General features: G+C 43.4%; 1 protein-coding gene and 1 long non-coding RNA gene across 3 annotated transcripts in view; both read left to right on the top strand.

The window, feature by feature from the left end:
• MAPKAPK3 (MAPK activated protein kinase 3) overlaps positions 1-16,988 on the top strand; it is a 70,984-nt gene extending 53,996 nt beyond the window's left edge. For both annotated transcript variants that reach the window (XM_035106063.2, XM_035106064.2), the window contains exons 5-11: positions 1,072-1,151; positions 1,568-1,694; positions 2,385-2,460; positions 2,770-2,894; positions 5,690-5,775; positions 11,641-11,721; positions 14,554-16,988. In XM_035106063.2, the coding sequence (XP_034961954.1) occupies positions 1,072-1,151; positions 1,568-1,694; positions 2,385-2,460; positions 2,770-2,894; positions 5,690-5,775; positions 11,641-11,721; positions 14,554-14,712 (734 nt within the window). In that variant the 3' untranslated portion in view covers positions 14,713-16,988. The remainder of the gene's footprint in view (positions 1-1,071; positions 1,152-1,567; positions 1,695-2,384; positions 2,461-2,769; positions 2,895-5,689; positions 5,776-11,640; positions 11,722-14,553) is intronic.
• LOC132591712 (uncharacterized) lies at positions 7,772-9,838 on the top strand. Its single transcript, XR_009557114.1, has 2 exons — positions 7,772-8,439; positions 8,885-9,838. It is a non-coding gene; the product is annotated as an uncharacterized LOC132591712 (long non-coding RNA).
• Positions 16,989-17,451: the final 463 nt, after the last annotated feature.

The following is a 17,451-nucleotide window of genomic DNA, read 5'->3' as shown; positions in this document are numbered from 1 at the left end:
AAACCCAAATCAGTCTGGATCATAATTTGGAATGGAGGTGTACAACTCCCTCCTCTGTCAAGCTGCAATGGCTATGATAGTGTGGAGCCAGGTCATTCAGATGAAAGGGAGGCCCTACTGTGTTTTGCCCAGGAACTCTCAGCAGCTGCTTCTTCCCCAGGCACTTTGTGGAACCAGGTGAAGGAGCTTAAAACTTCACCATTTTTTTAAACATTTTTTTAAAGTATCATTGGAAATATAACGTAACGGGGGGGGGAATGTTGTCAGTTGACAGTAACAATGAGAATATTCCTCTGATCCTGACTTAAACACATACTGTAATTTAATATAGGCTGTCCATGGGTAGAATTCAGCATCACACTGTGCTGAATTCTGTTGAACATTCTGTCTGCATATGCATGTCAGCTAGCCATAGAACAATGATTCCCCACCCCCTCTCCTATGCACTGTTGGAGGCCTGCCAATCTGATCTCCCAGAGCCAATTCTGAGAGAGGAAGCCCCATTGCACAAGCAGAAGCCCTCATGCATGGCTTCTGCCAACAGGCTTTAGGTGACGTATGCCTCATAGGTCCAAACAGGTATCCAAACCAGACTGGCGATTATAAACTATACGTTCAAACATAGAAAGTGCAATGAGATCTTTAGATCACTGAGTAGTAGATGGTAGGTGTTTATCCTTTCAGCTTTGCATTTTACGTCTCTCTGCTCAAGTCTGAGGGCTCAAAAGGCATTCAAAACCCTGCTATCAGTTTAGGTGTGAACTGGTTAGTCATATCACAGGAACAAGTTGTGTATACTGTACGTCTGCACCATCCATGACTTTCTGGTCATTTTTATGTTGCCTTCTAGGAAGGGTGCTGCAGAGCAGGAGAGTTTAAGATGCGTGGAGGCATAGTCATTTGCAAAACCCAAAACACAGCTGTTGGGGCTAATTTTAGTTTTCCCCCTGTCTTGACACTAGCCCTGCAAACAAACAAGCTAGTTGCTAGTCAGAAGCATTGCCTAGCTGCATATCTTTGAAGTATGGAGGGAATGTTAATGTGACCTTTCTCATGAATTTTTATTTCTAGAGGCCTCTGAAATAATGAGAGACATTGGAACAGCCATTCAGTATCTACATGGGATGAACATCGCCCACAGAGATGTCAAGGTGAGGCTTGAAAAGTGCCTTGGCAGAGAAGAGAAATGCCTAAACTATAACAAGAAAATGGACAGTGGTGACTTGACACAGGCCATGTTACTACATTGAGAGGAACTAGTGTGTCCCAGTTTTTAATTGTGCGAAGAAGAACCATCTTGGTCAGGATCCCAAGTATCTTCTAAGTATACAGTTGTCCAGAAGCTCAGTGCATTTTTAAAAGACTTATTGAAGAAGGCCTGATGTTTATTTAAAATCTGCATCACCACATTGCAATCTGCTGATAATAAAATACAAACTTGATGCTGGGCACTACACCACCTATCAGCCTAGAGGAACAGAACAAAGCCTACAGTTGAATAGAGCTTCCCCCCAAAAACCTCTCCTGTTCAGCCTCATTTTATGTTTCTCTCTTGACACCATCACAGCCAGAAAACCTGCTTTATACATCTAAAGCGAAGGATGCAGTACTGAAGCTTACAGACTTTGGATTTGCCAAAGAGACAACGGTGCAGAATGCGCTGCAGACTCCCTGTTATACTCCCTATTACGTAGGTGAGTCTGCATGTCCGTCCCCCCACTTTTCTCTTTAGTTGTTAAGTCCAGGGGGAGAACATAATTGTGCTTTAGAAGAAAAAAAAACCTCCCCACCTCCCACTTTCAGATCTCTGCAAAGGTCAGGCTCCAGGCTGTCAGGTACCAGAACCAGGGTTAGGATCTTGCTTGCCAGTTCAAGTGGACCAGATCTGGTGCATGGTTCAAAACAAGTAGGATAGCGGGCTGGAGCTTAGGCAGCCAGTGTCCAAGAAACCCAAGTAACAAGTTGAACAGGCTGAGGAACATGCTCTGAGGCTAGGCTTTGCAGGGCCTAGTGAGCAGAAATTGACCCAGGTGTCTGATGACTCAGATGGGCTGATACTGCATCTTAGATGGCACCATCAAAGCACAGTGCTCAGCCTTTCCAGCATGGGATGAGAGCACTGATGGCTCAGGAAGTGAGGAGCCAAAGCCTGAACACAAGGAACACCAGTTCAGAACAAACACACTTGCACAAGGTGTAAAATACCATGAAATATTTGTCAAGCTTCACCAGCACTCGTGGGGTTCATGTACAAATACTGAAAGTATTCTTTCAACCAGTAACAGCTTTTTTAATTTTAAAAATGCAAATATTTGTAGTTTGTGATCAAAATAAGAGAAACTGACATTCACAGTTCTTTTGGTTCTCTTCCCCATCCCACTCAGCCCCAGAAGTCCTTGGTCCTGAGAAGTATGACAAATCCTGCGATATGTGGTCTCTTGGTGTCATCATGTACATTCTGTAAGTGTAAAGTGGGGGAGGAATAGAGTAATGAAGTAGAGCCCTTTACATGTCAAGTATGAATAAACACTTCCCTTCTATCCCAAACTACACCCAGCCGCAATCAATGGTATTTTAAAATGATGTTTCCTTTTATGCTACACTCAGATAATTAGTCACTGGGATATTACTCATTCCATCAGAAGAATCAACAGACATCTGGGATTGTGCATGGGACTGCTGAAGTTGTGGGGAAGGTCAGGGAGGAGACAAAGATGTGGTCATTTCCCAGACAGTACAATTTCTTCTCTACATCCCACTCTTTTGCAGCTTGTGTGGATTCCCTCCTTTCTACTCCAACACTGGTCAGGCCATTTCTCCTGGAATGAAGAGAAGAATTCGGATGGGGCAGTATGGATTTCCAAATCCTGAATGGTCAGAGGTATCTGATGAAGGTAAATGGATTCCCCTGTGTACTTTCTGGTACTTGTGTATCAATGGTGTGTGTGCTTAATGTTCTAAATATTCTGTGGTGAGACTGGCCCAGCATATAGGCTACTTGGAGATCTCTACAATAAAAGGAATGTAGCTCATTGGTAGAGTGTCCACCTTGCATGCATGCAGAAGGTCCCAGATACAATCCCAGGCAACTCCACATAGGGCTGGGAGAGAACTCAGTCTGAAATTTTGTGGAGCTGCTGCTGCCCGTGGATCATACTGTAGACCAGTGGTTCCCAAACTTTTTTTTACCCCTGAACCACTTGAAGATTGCTGAGGATCTTGGCGGACCACTTCTGCCTGTTGTCTAGCAATTGTAATTTGTGTGCTAGATGCAAATGTTGCTATTGCGGACCACCGAAATGATGCTTATGAACCACCAATGGTCCATGGGCCACACTTTGGGAAATCCTGTTGTAGATAGTACTGAACTAGATGTGCCAATGAACTAACTTGCTAGATGGTAACTTCCTACAAGATTTTGTTAAACCTCCTAGAGTTTATGAAAAGTAAACACCTGCCTCTTACACACGATGTAAAGAAGTTTCAGAAACGCAAAATACTACTAAATTAACTCTGTTTCTCAAATACCATTCCTTCAAACCCAACACTTACATTAGAGTGGGGATGAAGAAAAGTGCTGCACCAGCAAAAAAAAAAAGTGGGCAGGAATGGGATCCCAGTAACAAGTGTTGTTCCAGGGCACCATCATTACTTCTGTGGCATTTTCTTTGTCTATTGAACTGGCTGTTGTAGTGCCTTGTTGACATGTGCTACAACTTCAGTAACATCTACTGCTTGCAGGCATGATGCTCCCTAAGCAGATTTTGTAGCAGAGGGATGAGGCAGCATGTGTGTGGTGTCGTGAGTAGCTTACTGATACACCATAGTAGAGTCATTTTTCCACCTCCGGGCCAGCTTTGTTGGTACAATCATAGGCATCTGATAGTTGCAGCTGATGTACATAATGGGTGAACCATCCTTAGTTCACAGAGAAGCTGCAGCAAATACAGGTCACACTGTACTGTCACAACTATGTTTATCAGTAATAGAAGAAGGCCCTGTCATCCATCCATCTAAGAAATCCTGCATACCCCCAAATCCTGTTTCCTGTTAGAAACACCAGCTCCTTTCTGAGCTGTCCTAGGGATAGCTGCAGGGAAATGTTGTGTTCTGCTTGGCCAGCAGAAGGAGGTTTACAGGACTCCTGTGTAATCTTGGACATGAGCACCTCATTAAGAGAGTGAGTTGAGGGAGGGGGGGAATGTGTGGGAAATGCCTCCCCCTTCTGCCACCCTGAGACACCTGTGATCAATCAGAACCCCAAACCTAAGTTGTTGGTTACTACAGTCATTGTTAGGAATGAATCTCACTTTACCAGTGTTCCTAAGTCAGAACTGAAGGGCTGATTTAGGTACGCATTAGTCGGGGTGCAGATGAGAGGTATCCAAAGTCAGACCTATGTGCTCCAAGGATTTATTTCAAAAGCATGGATCAGTACTTCACATGTTATTTATTTAGCAGAAATTTAGAAGCATAAGCCATTCCTGCATTTAAAATTCTGCTGATCTGTTATGTCAAAATCAGACTTCACTGTGCTCCAGGCTTGGAAAATGTCATGAATTCTAACCTTTTTCTGGACATATCATAAGATCATGGCCCCATGTGAAAAGTGAATCTGTGGACACACACACACATGCACTTCCAGCTGGACCTGTGAATGGAGCCTATGTGTTTACAACAGTTGTGCAGGCAGGCTGTGTTCACAGGTTTGGGTGAAAGTGTAGAGGGAGGGGCCTGCTTCTTCTTCACATGTTTATTTCCACAAGGATGAACATGTGACCAATGCCTACCGGTACATATCATGGGACTAAACGAACTGTAGAAACTTTATATAAGATGGTACAAATGTTTTGCCTGCAGTCCTAACCATGCAAGTTAGGAAGCAAGTTCTTTTTAACTTGGTGGAACTTCTGTATAAATCTGATTAGGGTTGGGCAGTCAAATGTGGATCTAATCACCTGCAGCAAAGAGTATTTTTACAGCTCAGCTTGTGAAACTCTGTAATTTTGTTATTTCTCCCGCTTCACACCTTTCATCTCTTTTGCTCTCTCTTTGCAGCTATACATTTATTGCGATTATTCCTATCCCATGTTTCAGGATACAAATCCTTCCAAGTAACATCAATGCAATTTAAAAACACACTGTAAGGAATTACAACATTTAGCACATCATGAGGATCCTTCTCACTTTCAGCTGGTGACAGATGGCTTTGTGCAGAGAGGAGCCAGTCCAGGCTCCTCTCAGCACAGGATCAGGCAATCACGCTCTCTGGGAATCCTTCCCATGGGGTAACTGGTAGTTGGTCTTATGGTGGGCAGCTGGAGCAGGCAGGGGTAACTTCTTCACCTGGCCTATTATTAAATAAATAGTATATAAGTGGTAGAGCATACACTTTGCATACAGAAGGCTCCAGGTTTGATCCCTGATGATTCCAGGTAAGGCTGGGAATGCCTCTGTCTCAAACCCCGGAGAGCTGCTGCCAATCATTGTAGACAATTCGGAGCTGGATGGGAGAATCCAGATGGATGGACTTGGTATAAGGCAGTTTCCCATGTTTTATACCATCATCTGTAAGTGTCAGACTTTTTTCTGACTCGATAGCAGAGGAAGAGTGACAAGAGTTCAAGGGTTCTTAATAGTTTGAATTTTGTAGGATCTTGTCATCGATGGTTGTCTTTTTGCTTCTCAGTTAAACAGCTAATTCGTCTGCTGCTGAAGACAGACCCAACGGAGAGGATGACAATTTCTCAGTTTATGAATCACCCCTGGATTAATGTAAGTGCTGCACAAACACTTGTGTGTGTGTGTGTTGGTGTTGTTTTAATTTGGACATGAGGCTGCCTGCTGTGGTAAGAGGGAGTATAACCCATTTAACCAGGAGTCTGCCCTGTATAAAAGGGATATAATTTCCCCTCTGCAGTGTGAGGGAACTCTTGGGGGTGGGGTAAAATTTCCCTGTCAGTGGCAGTCAAGGACACTACACCCCCATCCCAACTGCTCCCGGCTAGCATTTTCTGTTCAGTGTGCCATGCACACGCCCTCCTTCCCTCACTTGTAAAAAAAGCCATGTTACCTCATCAGTGTAGGATTTATGGAGGACTATTATTAGACATTCAAGGCACCGTCGTGCTGAACTGCTCTCTATTGATATGAATAGAGAGCCTCCTGCTTTGAGGCGTTCTTGGTCTTTGGCACAGATCTGGAAATGTTGGGGTTATTGAGTGGGGCGATAGTGGAGGTTTATGTGCAGCACTCTAAGAAAGCAACACCAGAAGCTGCTTTTAATGGGTGATGCTAACTAAAAGGCCATGGCAGGCTCTCATGTCATACACAGAATTCTTTGCCTCCGGCAAGAAACAAACTGCTTCTAGGGCTACAAATCTGAGCAGTTTCGGGGCAGCTGTTTTGTCTATTGCTATGCAGGACTTACTGGAGTTTTGTGCATTTATTGTTTCTTTATTAGATTTCTATTCCCTTCTGCCATTAAGGTTATATCCCTCTATATATGTGTCTATATAAAAATTAAAAAACCAATAAAAAGGAAGAGAAAGAACACAAAGAAATTAAATGTTCCTAAATAATCCATGTATCGCCCCAAAGGGCAGCTGGCATGCTGTTGTTGGGGGTGGCTAACATTTTTAGGCCTGTGGGGAGATTTGGATTTTTGATGTGGGCACCACCTGCTCTGATCCCTTCTCATTCCCCAGATCATCCATTTCCACCACAGAGGGGCAGAAAGAGAGGAAGCACACATGCATGCACACACACACCACTTTTCTCAGGGTTCTAGGAAAAAGATTATTAATCTGTGCAGGGAAAAGCATAGAGGTGCAAGAGGAAGTGAGGAAGAGCATCACTCTCCCTCCTTCAAATTTGACCGAGGCACAGTGACTGGATGTGCCGAAAGAGTTTGAGGGTGCCAGGGGAAGACCTCAAGGGTACCACTTCACCCGCAGTGCCACACTGGCAACCGCTGCTCTAAGCGATAGCGTGCAACCTCCTACCAGCTGTTGGTCATTTGGCCACTTAGTGGACCAGGCAAACCTCCACACTAAAGTAATTCCTCTCATGACACTGCCCCCAGCCCCAAATTCAAGGCAAACTCGTTGCTGCTGTTGTACGGACTGCTTTTACTTCATGCATGACTATGCTAAAGTCAGAAGAGTTAATTAACCTACACTGCACTTGCCTTCATTCATAGATCCCAAAATTTATTAAATGCGAAAGATGTTGGCCTTACAAAAAGTCATTCGTAACTGGTCTGGAAAATGAAGCAGTAATAAATGTAAATAGCTTGATTGGGTCACACAGATTGGATGCTTTACTTGATGCAAATCTAAAGTGAAAAGGAGGTGTTTAAAGTAAGTGAGAATCAACTCTACCATGTGCTGACATCTAAACAAAAATGTGGTTGAAAAGAGAAATGCCTTGAAAGCTCCTGGGATTGTGTGCTACATAGAGACAGTGGTTAAATAGACATCTAGATGCCATCTCTATGAGAACAAGTAAAGTCCCAGTTGATGCATCATCTCAGCCTCAGTGACAATGTGTCAAGGTAAATAGTTAAGCAGGAGGACAAGTTAAGTATACATGCAAAAATGTTCTTTAAATTAAAGATTTTCTTGGTTTACAAAAGTATGTGCATTGTCTCTTTTTTCAAGTAACATTTTTTTACAGATCAGTTTCATTTGTTGAGACATTAGGAAGAAAAGTGGAAAGAGGTGGAGGGGGGAAAGGTGAGTGGGGGTGGGGTCAGGTGGCGATGTTTCTATTTTACTTAATATATGTGGGGTTTTGGGTCAGGGTCGCTTGAGCAGGTTCTCTGCTATTTACTTGTGTTCCTTTGGTGGTGAGAGAGGTAGGGGTTGGCCCAGGCTAGGGTGTGGTTGTTTGTTTTGTGATTGGCTGTGTTGATCTTTGTTTTCCTGTGTGAGTGGGGTGGGTGGGTGTTTTTGATCAGGTTAGCCATATTGATTTGTATGCTGTTGGTAGATTTTTGTCATTGTCTTGTTGGGCTGTGTACAGTATGTGATAAAGGGGAGCCATACCGGGGTGAAGGCATCTTCTTCTATTTGTCCCCGTTTCAGTTTATTGGTTAGTTTTTTCTAGTTTGTTTCCCATACTATTTGGTACCATTGGTCCATGCTTACTCCTGACAGGACTCAGTTTTGATGTTTCTGGCTGCTGAAAGTAGGTGGGTTATGAGTTCTTTGGGTTATAAATGGGCATTGTCTTGGAAGATGTTTAGTAGGGCCAATTCTCGGTTGATTTCTAATACTTGCTTAGTTATTTTACATATTTCTCGTATGGCTGTTGTCCAGAATAGTTGAATTTTGGGGCACTCCCACCACATGTGGAGGTATGTGCCTGTGGACGAGCACCCTCTCCAGCATTTTGGTGAGGATCCTGGGCATATTAGCGCTAGTTTTCTTGTGTTAGGTACTGTCAGGGGTTGTTGCAACTACTCCAGAGTAACGACTCTCCACATGCTTGTCTTTTAACAGTCTTTATTGGTGCACTCCATTTACAGTGTAACAGGGTGTTGGAAACATGTCTGCTCATTCCGATCCAGAATGCGGCACTGCCCCCTTGTGCAATTTCCTCCAACATAATAGCCTCGGGACAGTGAATCTCCTCCCCTTTCTCCTACTGCGTAATTCCGGAACCAGAGGAAAAGGTCTACACTCCGTGCTTTCCCTTTCCCCCCTTTCCTCCTCTCTCTCTCCCCGCCTGTGGAGCCGGGGCTCTCCCATGCTGCCAGAGATCTGGCACTCTCTCTCTGCTTCCTGACTAGCCTCTTCAGAGCCCGTGCTTCCATCACTGCTTGGGGAGGAGCTACTCCTGATGAGAGGGGGAGGTTCTCTATACTCTTTCCCCCTTACAGGTACCATCTGGCAAAAATGTTCTTCTAAACCAGGCATCCCCAAACTGCGGCCCTCCAGATGTTTTGGCCTACAACTCCCATGATCCCTAGCTAACAGGACCAGTGGTCAGGGATGATGGGAATTGTAGTCCAAAACATCTGGAGGGCCGAAGTTTGGGGATGCCAGTTAACTAATTGGTTGAAGTTGGAGAAAATTAGCCAGGAGTATAAATAAGTGAAGTTGTGAATGAGCACAATAAGAAGTTGAAATCCTGGTCATCCAAAGTAGCTTTACCTGAAATGCTATTCATCCCATGTTCAGGGCTACCTAAATAGGCAGAGCTGAAGGGTTTCCATGCATAGATGAAATGGTGCTATCAGGAAGAGGACATAGATTTGTTACGGAGCATTCTGCAGAACAAAGCCAGATCCGTATAAAGGGATGGGCTCCGCTTAAACCAAAAGATTATCCATCTGTTGGTCTTTAATCAATTCAGATTTATTGCTTATAACCATAAGCCATCACAATATAGAACACAGGTGAGGCTGTTAAATATAATACAACAATATTGAAGTGTATTATTCACCACCTTCCTTGCATGACAATCATGTGTTATGGCTGCAAACAAGGCTGAACACATTGCAAATGAGGTTAACAGATTCTGGTAAGCTGTTGGGAGAAGTCAGGTTCCCCCACCATACAATCTAATAAAATAAACAATTCAGCCCTAAATATTGTTCAGCTCAGAGACCTGGTGCTTCCAAATCTCAGATGAGCTAGATTGCATCCAGAACTTAATATCAAAGAAGTGGCAGAGCATGCCCCTTTGTTAAAGTTTACATAGAAAGGAATGGCAAAACATAAAGGGAACACTTAGCAGCACAGTGCCTGGCAGGGGCTCTTTCCATCCCACCAATGAAGTTTTAGTCTCTCTCCTTTCCCTTTTCCCTTGGCAGATAACAAATGCAACAGTAGTTAAGCAGGCACTGCTATTAGGAGCTATCTTGCAATGGAAAGAACGAATGAAGTTGCAGGGGCAATCAATGTACATGCATACGATCCATCTGTCATTATTTTTTAAAAGCACTTTATAAACACTAATTTATCTTTGCAGTCCTCCCTGAAACATTTCTTTCTTTTTCTATACTTAAATAACCTAGGAAGAAAGTAGAATACTGATTTGACCAACATTCCATACAGTTGGCAAGGCTCAGGATAAAACACAAAAGGGATTGTCTCATGTTTCTTGCTGATAATTCCCAACCACATTCATTTAGACACATTTGTGTTACCTAACTAATTACCTTTATATATTGCCCATTCACTTTGTTGGCGCATCTCCGGTATAGGGGCCACTGGATGTAACATTTCCCTCCAGGTCTCTGCTTGTGGAAGGATTCTCATGAGGTATCTCATGAAGAAACGGAGTCAAAATGGGCCATCTTTGTGGATTTCCTGGAAGGATCCATAAGTAGGATGCCAAGGGTACAACTTACTGCAGAAGTATGTCCAGTGGTTTACCTGTTAGTCCTTCCCTCAAGGGAAGCTGGGAACTGCAAAGGAGCTAGGGATTGCTGAACATACTGTTCTCAGCAGCCACATTAAGCTGCGGTTCCCAGTGTTCTGGCTGCAGAGTAGAATCCATGGCAGCAGAATCTGATTTGAAAGCACTTTGTGGCAGTGATACTAATAAACAAAGAGGCAGTACAGTATAGGTTCCTGGCCATCGTGTGTATAAGCAAAATCGCTTAAAGCCAGAACACCCCCTACTAAAGCAGGAAAAAAAACCATTTTTAAAAACCGCTGCACTTACCAGTGAGGGGCAAATGCAGCCCTCAGTCTTCCTCTTAGTTTTCTTCCTTCTCTCCCTCACTGGATACTTGCTCCCAGGGTGGGAGGTGGGGATTGACAGGTAGCCAGATTGACAGTGAGGGTTAAGATCCAGAGGAGGGTTGCCTGTGCACATCCGCTGATGGCGATGGTTTATTTGTCAGAAACATTGTGATTGGCAGCTGCAGCTGTTTCTTGAGCTCATCAAACATTTCCTTGTAAAGTCTCAAAGTGTCTGTAATCCCACCGATGGTCTTGAGGCTGTGTTGCATGGCGGGGTCAAACTCTCCAATCAGATCATTTGTGTGCTTTATGACTTTAATAGTTTTCCTGCTCTCCCACCCCCTCTCCCCCTCCCCTGCCATTTTCTTATTTTTCTTCCCGTGCAAGCCATTTTTGCATCATTCTTTAGAAAAATATTATTATTCAGCAATGTGTATTGGCTGTCACTGGCACAAGCTGATATGAAAGCAAGGGGGCCTAGAAGTCATGACCTCCATGCTTATGTGCTGAAGCACGGGGTTAATCATTTTCACATTATGTAGAAATACATTTATTAGAGCCCAATTACTGAGTTGGAGAGGAGTGCAATTTGAGAAGGACTGGAAGGACCCTTTCCCCTCCTGCTATTTTCCTGCTCCATATTTACTCTTCCCTGGCAGCTTTTCACTCTGGGGTTTCAAATGTGTTTTCTCCCCTCAGTCTTATTCCATAGCTGCAATCCTATGGAAATAATACATATTTCAGTCATACTGAAAACGCAACTGTGCTTAGCAATGCAGCTAAGTACATTTTTCTCTCTCCCTCCTGTTGCTTAGGAGACATATTTATACAATTTTCTCAAGACTTGTAATTACCTCATCAGCAAGGACGATGAGTGGTTGTGTGTGTGTGTGTTATTGTCAGAATTACTTTTTCTGAATAGCTGCTTCTTTGGTTTCCTTAGCAATCCATGGTGGTGCCACCTACCCCTCTTCATACTGCCCGGGTTCTGCAAGAGGATAAAGATCACTGGGATGAAGTGAAGGTAATGATCACATATGTTAGTAGGCTGGGCATTGGCAAATCCAGTCAGAGATAGTTTGCTTGCTTTTCTTTCTGAATATCTTTTACCAGTTCATTACCAGCATTTTCATGATGATTGCCCAACTATACATAATTAACTGATTAAGATGTTGTCTATATTCAATCAAGGGCAGACTCTAGCACACATGTCAGCGGGTTGCATGTTGCCCATCCCCTCCACATGGATGCCCAGTCTACCTTCTCAATACTGAATTTTGCACAGTGATGGGGAGGAAGGTGCACAGAAAGAGCAATCTCTGTGCAACTTCCATGCAAACCACACTCCTTCCAACATGCCAATAGCTGTTTGCTGGTCTTGGGGAGCACAGTGGTTCTCCAACTTACCAAACAACTATTTGGCAGGCAAGTTAGAAGCATCATCTCTGCCTGGTGGGGTGGACAGCAGTCTGTCCTTTTCTGATCCGTAGGGAGAGCCATTGAGTGTAATGCACATGCACACACAGGCCATGCCACTTTTAGCCTGACTATGCTTTATTGGCATTCAGCCCCAGAGGCAAAACAGTTTCCAGCCCTGTGCATATCAAAACAGTATGTTCTAAAGCAGCGTTTCCCAACCTTTTCCCAACCATAGCCCCCTTCTGACATTGCTTCCTTCCTGTGGCCCCCAATAGGTGTAGCCTAGGGGTGGGGGGGCAGCCACCCCCAATAAGTAAAAATAAATACAAATTTGAGGTTCTGCCCCCACTAACAAAAACCTGCCCCCTTGATTTGATAATTAACTTTGTAGGTCATCAAGATATGAGGGGAAAGATATTTTTTATTTCAACAGAATAGGACAAAGTCCTTAGACAATAACAAAACCAAAACCTCAAACAGTAAATATCCTTAAACCTTCTTACACAGCAATAAACCTCCTTAAACCTCCTTATACAGCAATACAAAACTCTCTACTACCAATAAATAACCCCAAGGAACCATTTCAAAGTTAACAATTCCCCCCACCAGACCTTTACCCACATACACCAGATCCAACTGTGGGAAGTTTCAGTAGTTTTTGGTCCATCATCCTCTTCCTCCTGACCACATCGCCCTGCACTATTTGTACCTGCCTCAACCAGGTGGGGCTAGATATCTCCACAGCCACCACCTGTGGCAATGAGGGCTCCTAATCAGGGCAATCAAGCCCCAGTTGGGCCACCCCCAAGGGCAGTAGTCGAAAGGACTCACAGGAAGGGTTGGCTGCGTAAGGCCAAACCTACACCTCCTCTATTTTTCTTGTGCATTTTCCACTACACCCCCCAACAAAAATTCTGGCTATGTCCATGCCCCCCCCACTCCAATCAGTAGATAGGTAGCTATTTAAATGTTTTGTTTTCAAACAGAACATGTTTCATTCATAATTTTTTAATATAATTTATCCAAAATACAATTACACAAAATGATAGGAGCATAATGAAATATTGTTAAAGCAGGAAAACATAGAATCATGGAGCTGGAAGGGATCCCGAGGGTCATCTTTCTAGTCAATCCCCTGCAACATAGGAAACTCAGCTAAGCATCCATGATAGAAAGCCATCCAACTTCTGCTTAGAAACCTCCAAGGAAGGAGAGTCCAGAACCACCCGAGGGAGATCCATCTTCCATGTATTATAAAAAGTAAACACTTATTTGACCCAAGTTATTTGACAGAGAGTGAGAAACCTTCAAATATAGTCCCAAAGGCGCACAGGGAGTTCTGTATATATGGGAGAATTTTAAAAAGCAAGTGGTCCTCACTGACCCTGTGCAAAAAGATTGTCATCAGGAGGAGCCCTGGCTGCCTGGATAAAACACACGCTTACCTGGGAGTAAAGCCCACTGAACTCAGTGATCCTTTCTTCTGAGTAGACACTTAGTTATTTACTAGATGCAAGTCAACAGCACCAGACGCCCCTGCTCAGCTAGGCACTGGGGTGGATTTCACCCTACACCTTGCAGAGCTGGGCCAGTGCTGCTGACTGGCCCTGTGCCCCTCAGCAACATCCAAAGGCCCTGATCCACTAGGTGCTGGGGTGGATTGCAACCTGCACCTTGCAGAGTCAGGCCCAGGCTGCCACCAGGCCCAACACTGGCGACGGGAACAAAGCAGCTCCTGCTCATCCAGCCCTATCCATTGCCATCCCACCATCATGCTTACCTGACCTGGGGGGTTCTGGATTGCGGGCTCTACTGGTCAAAACAGGAGCCTCAGTGATTGCCCCCTCCTGCCGGAAACAAACTAAGACTGCTCCAAGAAAATGCACATGGCAAAAAGGAGCACTAGGCCCTGGTGGGCCGCCCCCTGATCCGCTTGCAATTGGCCAATCAGGGTTTTTTTTAAAATGACTTTTTCCCTTGACTTCTCACTTCCCTATACGGCCCCCTAGCCTCATGCTCTGGCTCCCCATTTATACATTTTTCATCTGTGACCCCTTTGGAATATCCTGCCCCCAGGGATGGAATATGGCCCCCAGTTCGGAAACCCTGTTCTAAACTATTAAAATATTGTTAGCATTAAAATATAGTGCTTTCAGGAAGGATTCATGTAGTGTTGTGTTACTTATTTCACCTTGGTCCTTCTAATCTCTTTGTAAGAAATGTTCAGTATAATTCTGCATATGTGTTCCTTGTCATTCAGCTGCACAGTCCACATGGGTAGAATATGAGCTCTCTTGTGGGGAAGGGCACAACTCTTAGTCTTGGCTGGGGGAGATCAATGGAGATCTGTGACCAGAGGGCTCTGTTTTCATCTGAACATGGTAGGAAAGTGGCCTCCACTTCTTAAGACCTGACTATTGCCTCATGTGGTTTTTAGGAGGAGATGACTAGTGCTTTAGCGACCATGAGGGTGGACTACGACCAGGTAAAGATTAAAGATTTGAAAACATCCAACAACCGTCTCCTCAACAAAAGGCGCAAGAAACTAAAGCAAGGAGGCACCTCTTCAGCATCTCCAGGATGTAACAACCAATAAAGAGAAGAGAGGAAGATAAATATCAAAAGGAACTATTAATTCAAATGGGTTCAGCTCAGCTTTTACACCAAGAACAAAAGGTGTCATCACTGAAGCTTTAAGTGAGTTGACCTACAGAGAAGCTGCACTGTGGCATCCAAAATGCAACGTTCTGGAACTTTTTATGCGAGCTCTGAGGGTTTTTCTAAGGGATTTTTTGTTTTGTTTTTAGCATTGTCCCCCCCCCCCCTAGAGTTCCAGAAAACCCTAGAATTCCAGTGGAAGCTTAAGATGTATAGTCTACCGACTAGAGGCAGTGCAGGTTCCATACTTATTCACAATGAGCACAATCCAGCCAAATTTAAGGATGTTTAAGTCCCCTTGATTTCAGCCAAAAATATATTTAAACCTGTGCTCAATTTTCTCCAGTTGGATTCAATGGGACATAAAGCTGCTTAAATTTGGCTGGATTACCGTATGTCTAGCGTTTCTAAGAGAAATGAATTTGTGCCATCTCCTGTGGCATAAGCCTCATGGACAAAAAGTTCAAGAGTCCGGTTAGGAAGCACACGGAAAGGAATTAGGCATGTAAGCTTTTCATGTGTGTATTCCTGCTTGGTCTTGATACTTTTGCTGTATTTTATTTTACTTCTAGGGTTCATGCTGTCAACTCGCACAATGCCCACCTGAGCAAGGAAGCAATGCTCTTGACTTTAAGAGAAAAATGTTTACATCTTAATAATTTCTTTAGTCGTGTTTCCACTATCACTGAAACATGGGGGTTTCATAGGTGTTGGTAAACATCCATTTCTGTTTCACTAGAGCCATGTACACTGGGAAGCTGCAACTGACCATCGCTTCCTTCGGGGACTGTACATGTGCAGTTGTTACACTGTATCACTCAGTTGCTCCCTTTTCTTATTTTGTCTGTATGCTACAATTGTTCTGGGTACATAATTCTCTCAATCAGTGTTTAATAAGACTGATTAAAAAAAATTAAGGATCAAATATTAGACTGCAGCAGTCATTATTGAAACTTCTGCAGGGTTGAAATCCAAAGTGCACACACTTGCATGAATAACAGACAAGATTTCAGTTCAAAGAGGATCCTACATAGTCCAGAAAGAAGCCTTCCAGTTCCATTGTTACAGGTGGGGCTTTAAGCTTAATGTAGAGTGCTGATTTCTAACTTCTACCATTCTACGCATTGAATTAATAGCAACCACATGTTAGACCTTACGAGCATCCTGTAAGCAGTGTAAAAGTTAACAAAGTTGGTAAGAATGCTCCAAACTACAAATAACTACTCATAATCACTGCACATTATCACAAATTTTCAACGTATATACTGTATGAGGTTTACTTGACTGATGAATTTATGATCAACCACTTTCTTTTTCAGTATGTTTTGGGTTAGAGTGGACATGGTGAAATGTGTTCTTCTTCTTTTTTTTAAAGCCACTCAAGTTATTTGAGTAAACACTTATTACAAGATGGTAGCAAAATCCATCTGGAATAGCAGTTGTGCAAAACACTCCTCAGTGTCTCAAACCAAGGAATATTGGTTTCATACAATATCTCATGATAGACTGGTCATATAATATGCTGGTCACATGCCATCTATCCTTATTCAACCATTCCATCATTCATCTGCTATTTCCAAAAAACAGGGTGCAGATGCCTACAAATGCAAGCCCATCTATCTCCACCTCCAGCCCTTTGCTTGAACTCTCAGATGTGCTATGTGGTTTGGAGAGGGTAATAAATATAAAGGATTTTCACATGTTGCTGTTAACTTTTCCAAACCTTAGCACAGGGGAGGGAGATCCCCTATCTGCCTCAAGGCCTCTACCTCTTCCTTGAGCCCATTGACAGAAGCAGAGTTTTCTTCCGCTTCTAATGCAATTTGGGAAAGGTAAAAACAGTGGCAGGTGACTCCTACTGTTCCTTTTGCAAACTGCAGCACAAATGAGATAAAACCTACCATCTCCCCTAAGCCCTCTCCGCATGCTAGAAGACTTGAGAGGAGAGGATTTGTGGCTATTAAGGCAAGCCAGGCCAATATTTGTAGATCTCCATATAATGATTTCATTCCAGAATTACAAGGATTACTGGTTTTGTGAATCTGCAGTGCACAACCTCTCTATTCCTCACTCTGTGCCTCTCTTTGATGTACAGGTAGACATTAAACTGTTATTAAGACACACTGGATAAACTTATGAACTCTTGACGCTTTGTGAAATATTAACATTTTGCATATGTTAATAAATGGTGCTTTACCATTTTTTTTAAGTGGATGCTGCTTCCTCACTGTGATTAATCTATATTTCTATTGGGGCCCTCCCTGCACCAGCTTCAGCCATAGGAAGTAAATGTTCACCTCTGCCACGCCATAAAAGAAGCTGCATTTAAGAAGAGAACAGAAATGTAATTTGACTTCTGAAGGAATTGTTTCTGCCCAGTAGGACTTCTATATAGATAAGCATGCTATTTCCATCTACTAATTAACTAAACTTTAGAAGCAGCATGTTAGTAGTAGTAACTGAACAAGAATGAGCCCAAACCAAAAGGCATAAAATAATTACTTTCTAACTGGTTTGTATGTCAGACAGACTCCATAAATGTGAAGGTACAAATTTCCCAAGATTTGTGGAAGGGCAATAGCTTAGTGGTAGAAGATGTATTTTGCATGCAGAATGTTCAAGGAACAACTCCGTATCTCCAGGTACGATATGAAAACCCCAGGAGAGTCACTGCCAG

Source organism: Zootoca vivipara, chromosome 2, assembly GCF_963506605.1.
Source record: "Zootoca vivipara chromosome 2, rZooViv1.1, whole genome shotgun sequence".
NCBI lineage: Eukaryota > Metazoa > Chordata > Lepidosauria > Squamata > Lacertidae > Zootoca > Zootoca vivipara.
Note: the sequence above shows the minus strand (reverse complement) of the source record. Positions and strands in the feature narration are given on the sequence as shown.